The sequence below is a fragment of the Monodelphis domestica genome, chromosome 4 (genome assembly GCF_027887165.1).
Source record: "Monodelphis domestica isolate mMonDom1 chromosome 4, mMonDom1.pri, whole genome shotgun sequence".
Classification (NCBI taxonomy): Eukaryota; Metazoa; Chordata; class Mammalia; order Didelphimorphia; family Didelphidae; genus Monodelphis; species Monodelphis domestica.
The window spans coordinates 357297597-357303132 of record NC_077230.1 but is presented as its reverse complement, the minus strand read 5'-3'; the positions used below and the strand labels follow the sequence as shown (position 1 = coordinate 357303132).

Here is a 5536-nt window from a genome sequence, read left to right as displayed (position 1 = left end):
AGATAGGTTGGAATCATATTGTATAGTTCTCTGCAGGCCAGAGGAATTTGTGTTTTATCTGAGAAGCAATAGGGAGCTCTCCTAGAAGTGGCCCGAGTAATAAGAGTGGGTGAATTCTGGGTGTGAATATCTTGGGGCATTCAGAGCAAAGTAGATATCTATCTCTGCCACAGTTATGTCTCAGTCTTTGTTTATGTCTGAATTCCTTTAGTTGTGTGTGCCTTTTATTTATTATTCTGCATCCCAAAGTTTCTGGTGCTATTTTTTTTAAATCTCTGTGAGTGATTTATTCTTCTGGTAATCTATCTCTGGAGCTTGGAAAGGGGGAGCTAGTTCCCTATCTCTCTCTTACAGAAATGGTTGCAGAAGTAGCAATCCCAAGAGGATGAAAGGGCCTTGAAGTTTTACAGTCTCTGAGCATGTCCTTCAATCTCCACTCTGGGGGATAGATATTCCCTTTATGGTAATATTTTAGTGCCTCATCTTTCTCCTATCTCTTCCTCACTTTTGCATTCTCTTCTTATTCTTCTCCCCCTCTGCCATCAGTTTAATTTTTCCTTGATGCCTCTATTACCTTCAGCTCAACCTCTAACAACCACATTCTTGTTAGGGAACAGGTATAAAAGGATATTAGGTTCCAATTCTGGTCCAGGAGATTTGAGAAGGGGGAGAGGGGCCGGGTGGATGTGGAAGGGGAAGAGAGCCCTGAGGAGACTTTGGGAGAAAAGAGGGGGAATCGAGATGTCACACCTAATCCAACTGAGTTCTTAGTACTGGGACAAAGAGGTTTTAAAAAATCATCTCTTGCTACATTCTTGCTATCTAGTCCCAGTCTTTATTCCTATACTATTCCTGTACTCACTTATTATTATAACCTGACCCTGACCTGATGGAATTCATGTCATGTCCATTCTCTCACCATTTACATTTCTTTGTATCTTTACATTTGTTATTTCCCTCTTCTATTTCTGATGAAGAATTAGCTTTCCTTCTTTCCTATGATAATATTTTTACCTATGCCCTTAACCTAATTCCCTCATACTTCTTTGATCACAGTCTTCCCATTTCCTTTTTTTCCTCCTTAAATACTTGTAATCTCTCTTTCTTTATTATCCCCTTTCCTTATGTCCCCAAACAGCATAGGACTCCCTTATTATAAAACACCTTCCCCAAATAGCTCTTCAGTCACTTCCTCAATTTTCCACCTGATCTTTCTCTTCCTCTTCACTATCATAATTCTTGCAAGAGCTTTCTCTATTTGCTACTTTCATGGTTTCATGGAAAGACTATAGGATTTGGAATGAGGATTCTTAGACTGTATACTGTTCTGAAACTGAAAACCTTCATGACTTTGAGTGAGTCAATTCCCTTCTTTGGGTCTCAGCTTCCTCTCTTGTAAAGTGACAAGGCTGCATTATAAGGTAGTTTAAGTCTCCTTTTTAGCTCTCTTTTAGTTTTATGTACCTTAAATATTATGAACTTCTTCTCTTCCCATTATGTTTCTTCATCATTATCAGTAAATATTTATTAAATATCTACAGTGTTTAATTGAGAATATGAAGAAAGGAAATTTCCTCCTCCCTCCACTGTCTGTACTCCCAAAGAGTTCAATACCTTCAATATGTTTTCTCCCCCTCACTGCTCTATTGAAACTACTTTTTGAGAGGGATTAATGACTTCCAAATATTCACCCTAATTAAATAATTTATTCTTCTTAGTCCTAACTCTTCTTGATATTTTTGAAACATTTAATATAATTGATCAACAGTGTCATCTCATACTTTTGGGCACTCTGTCCTCTAACTTCTGTGACAATTCTCTTTCTCTTCTTCTTTTTAGTTCTAATTAATTATTTAAATTTAAAACATTTAACAAAGAATTTGCTACTTTGATTATTTCTTTGCTGTCCTCACTAGCTCTACATAATTATATAATCAAACATTTGTTGAAGACTAAACATGTTCAAGGCTGCTTCTGCTCTCTAAATGTAAGCATTCCATTAGTTTCTATTCCTGAATCGGTTCTTTCTCTCTCTCTATTGTCTCTCTCCCTTGGCAAACATTCATTTCCCTGGATCAAGCTCCAATTCTTAGCCTATGACACTCAAATTTTTACCTTTGGCTAGGTAATGCAGTGGATAGAGTAGGGGACCTAGAATCCAGGCTTGAATTTGAATCTTATCTAAGACACTTAAGAACTCTGTGATTCTGGGCAACTCAGTTCACCTGTCTGCTTCAGTTTTCTCATTTGTAAAATACTAATGATAATAACATCAACTTCCAGGTTGTTGTAAAGATGAAATGAGAAAATATTTGTAAAGTATTTTCTATACCTTTACATACAAAATTAATGATGTTATTATTATTCTCTTTCATATGCTACAGGTCCACATATTCAGTTTCCTGTAAGCTATCCACCTATATATCCTGAGAAAACATCAAACTCATTATGTATCAAAACGAATCCATCATTTCCCTTAAAATCCATTTTTCCCCACTCTCATCTTTTTTTTTTTTGTAATAATACCAGCTTCCCTCTTTTGGTTCTAGTTTTACCCTCTTTATTTCCACTAACCTCTAACTTAAATTGATCATCTGCTTCAATTATTTAAAAACATGACACTGAGAAGTGACTCATAGCTTTCATCAAACTGCCAAAGGAGTCCATTCCCCCCCCCACAAACACAGAGTGAGAGAGAAAGGGTGAGAGAGAGAGAGAGAGAGAGAGAGTGGGAGAGTGAGAGAGTGAGATAGAGATAGATAGAGAGAGAGAGAGAGAGAGAGAGAGAGAGAGAGAGAGAGAGAGAGAGAGAGAGAGAGAGAGAGAGCATAAGATACCTAGATATTTGGGAGTCATTTACCTAGAGATGACAGTTAATAGAACCTGATGTGATCCTAATAGTAATAGTTAGTTAATATTTACCTAGCACTCTAAGAAACACAAAGTACTTTACAAATATTATTTCATTTTCCAATCAGATGTCAATATCTTTCAGTTCTATCTCTTTAATGTCTACTGAATAATAAACACACACACATAAAATAAACTACAAGTACACAGTGACCCTAAGAAGTAGGTAGTAAAAAGATTGTCTCTCACTTTATTATTATTTGACTCTTAGGTAAAATTCAAAGATATTAAGCCTGCTCAACCAAACCCTTAAAAATTTCATACTCAGCCACTTTCCCAGTCTCATCCTCTGCTGCTCCCTTAGAACTTATTGAAGACAATGAACTCTAAGATCTTTGAACTGTTACACATTGAGAAGATAAACCCATGGGTTTTTTCTCTTTCTACCTCCCTCTTGATTCAAGCCTTCCCCTCTTCTTTGGCTGCCTCCAACTCCAAGTATCTACCTGGAAAGTTTCATCCACTCACATGAAAGATATAGCAGACATAGATGGCTTTGGGGGTAGGAAGAAGTAGATTCAAATTCTTCCACTGAGACATATTAGCTATGCTTCTGGGAAAATCACTTAACCCAACTTGTGTTAAGTACTGGTGAGGGATGGATAGTGTTTGGATATAGAGAAATGTATGACATAATTCCTACCATCATGTTACTCTCAATCTAGTTAGGGAGATAGTATACATCTTTGTGAAACAGAACAATTCAAGCCAGTACATAAAGAAGCAATACATTTGATATAATTAAACTTCATGAATGTGCAGGTAAGAGGTACTATGCACAGTGAAGAAGGGGAGAGACCAGCCCAAAGTTATTAGGGAAGGTTTCATAGAGGAGTTAGGAATGAATTTTTCATTAAAATATGAGAGAGCTTTGGATAGGCATTGAGGAGAGGATATGGAATTCTAAATAGGATGTTGGTGGAAAGAAGAAGCAAAGATTTATAGGGGGAGAATGAGTATAATGTGTGTGGGAATAAAGGGTGTGGAGTGAGGATGTGTAGGAAATAAAGTTGGATAGTTTGGGTGCAACCAAATTTTAGATGTCCTTGGAAGTCAGGCAGATGAGTTTAAAATTGATGAGCTACTGTATATTCTTGAGCATGGGACTGACATAAGAATAATTAATGGGAAAGAAATCAGGATTTTTTGGAGCATTTCTCTAATAATGAGAATTCTGTGGGATCACACATGTTTCTACTCTGATTCCCCTTTGTCCCAAACAAGTGCCTTTGTTTCTCTCATATCTCACCTTGTATTATAAATATGTTGTATGTCTAAGTGGCTAGTAAATTTTAATTTTAAATTATCACTTGAGATAAAAGGACACTTGAGAAATAGTAACCTATCAATTTCTTGCATTCTGCTTTCCATTAATGCTTCATGGAGGGCTTCTTCATCAAGCTCGGACAGACTCACGCTCCTCAGCTTAGCCTATATTCTACTTTAGTGTTCACAGGGAGAACCCAAATCCAACATGATGAACGCCAATCACACTGTCTTCCATCCTGCTGTGTTTATCCTAATTGGCATCCCAGGCCTAGAGAAATATCACATCTGGCTTTCCATCCCCTTATGCTTTATATATGTAACTGCAGTATTGGGGAACAGTGTCCTGATTCTGGTCATTGTCACTGAGCGCAGCCTCCATGAGCCTATGTACATGTTTCTCTCCATGCTGGCTAGTGCTGACATCTTACTTTCCACTACTACTGCACCCAAAGCCTTGGCCATTTTCTGGTTCCATGCACGGGAGATCACCTTTGATTCATGTATGACCCAAGTCTTCTTTGTCCATATGATGTTTGTGGGGGAATCAGCCATCTTGATGGTCATGGCATTTGATCGTTATGTAGCTATTTGCTACCCACTGAGATATTCAACAATACTGACAACATCTATGGTGTGGAAGCTAGCCTTTGCTGTTTTCTTCCGGACCTTCTGCATCATCTTCCCTGTCATTTTTCTGCTAAAGCTGTTACCCTTCTGTAGGACCAATGTGATTCCCCATTCATACTGTGAGCACATTGGGATTGCCCGACTGGCCTGTGCTGACATCACTGTCAATATATGGTATGGTTTCTCCCTCCCTATTTTAATGGTGCTTACAGATGTGGTGCTTATTACAGTGTCCTATACCTTGATCCTCCGTGCCATCTTTCGAATGCCTTCTCAGGAGGCCAGACATAAGGCAATCAACACTTGTGGCTCTCATTTTTGTGTATTCCTCATATTTTATTTCCCATCTTTCTTCACTGTATTGACTCACCGTTTTGGGCGCAACTTCCCACGCCATGCACACATCCTATTGGCCAACCTCTAGGTGGTGATGCCTGCCATGCTCAACCCCATTGTTTATGGGGCGAAGACAAGGCAGATCAGAGAAGCTGTGGCCCACCTTTTCATGGGAATCAAGAAATGATTTTCCTCATCCCTAATAGGTTGAGGTCTCATTGATCACATTCTTCAGCAGGAATTCTGCTCCCCCCCCCCCAAGTCAAGGATAGAAGAATAAAACTCTGATCTGGAGGTCCCTATCCTTTTGGACATTTTCCTTGTAATTCTTTTCATTCTTCAAAGAGAGCATTAAGAGTTGTTATGTACATAGGCTTGCCTTAGAAATTACATG

The 5536-nt window shown here is 38.4% G+C and overlaps 1 protein-coding gene across 1 annotated transcript; it reads left to right on the top strand.

Annotated features, from left to right (window-relative positions):
• The first annotated feature begins 2935 nt into the window (after positions 1-2935).
• LOC100618774 (olfactory receptor 52B2) lies at positions 2936-5230 on the top strand. Its single transcript, XM_056825911.1, has one exon. It carries the CDS (start codon positions 4385-4387, stop codon positions 5228-5230), a length of 846 nt encoding a protein of 281 aa, XP_056681889.1. The 5' UTR covers positions 2936-4384.
• Positions 5231-5536: the final 306 nt, after the last annotated feature.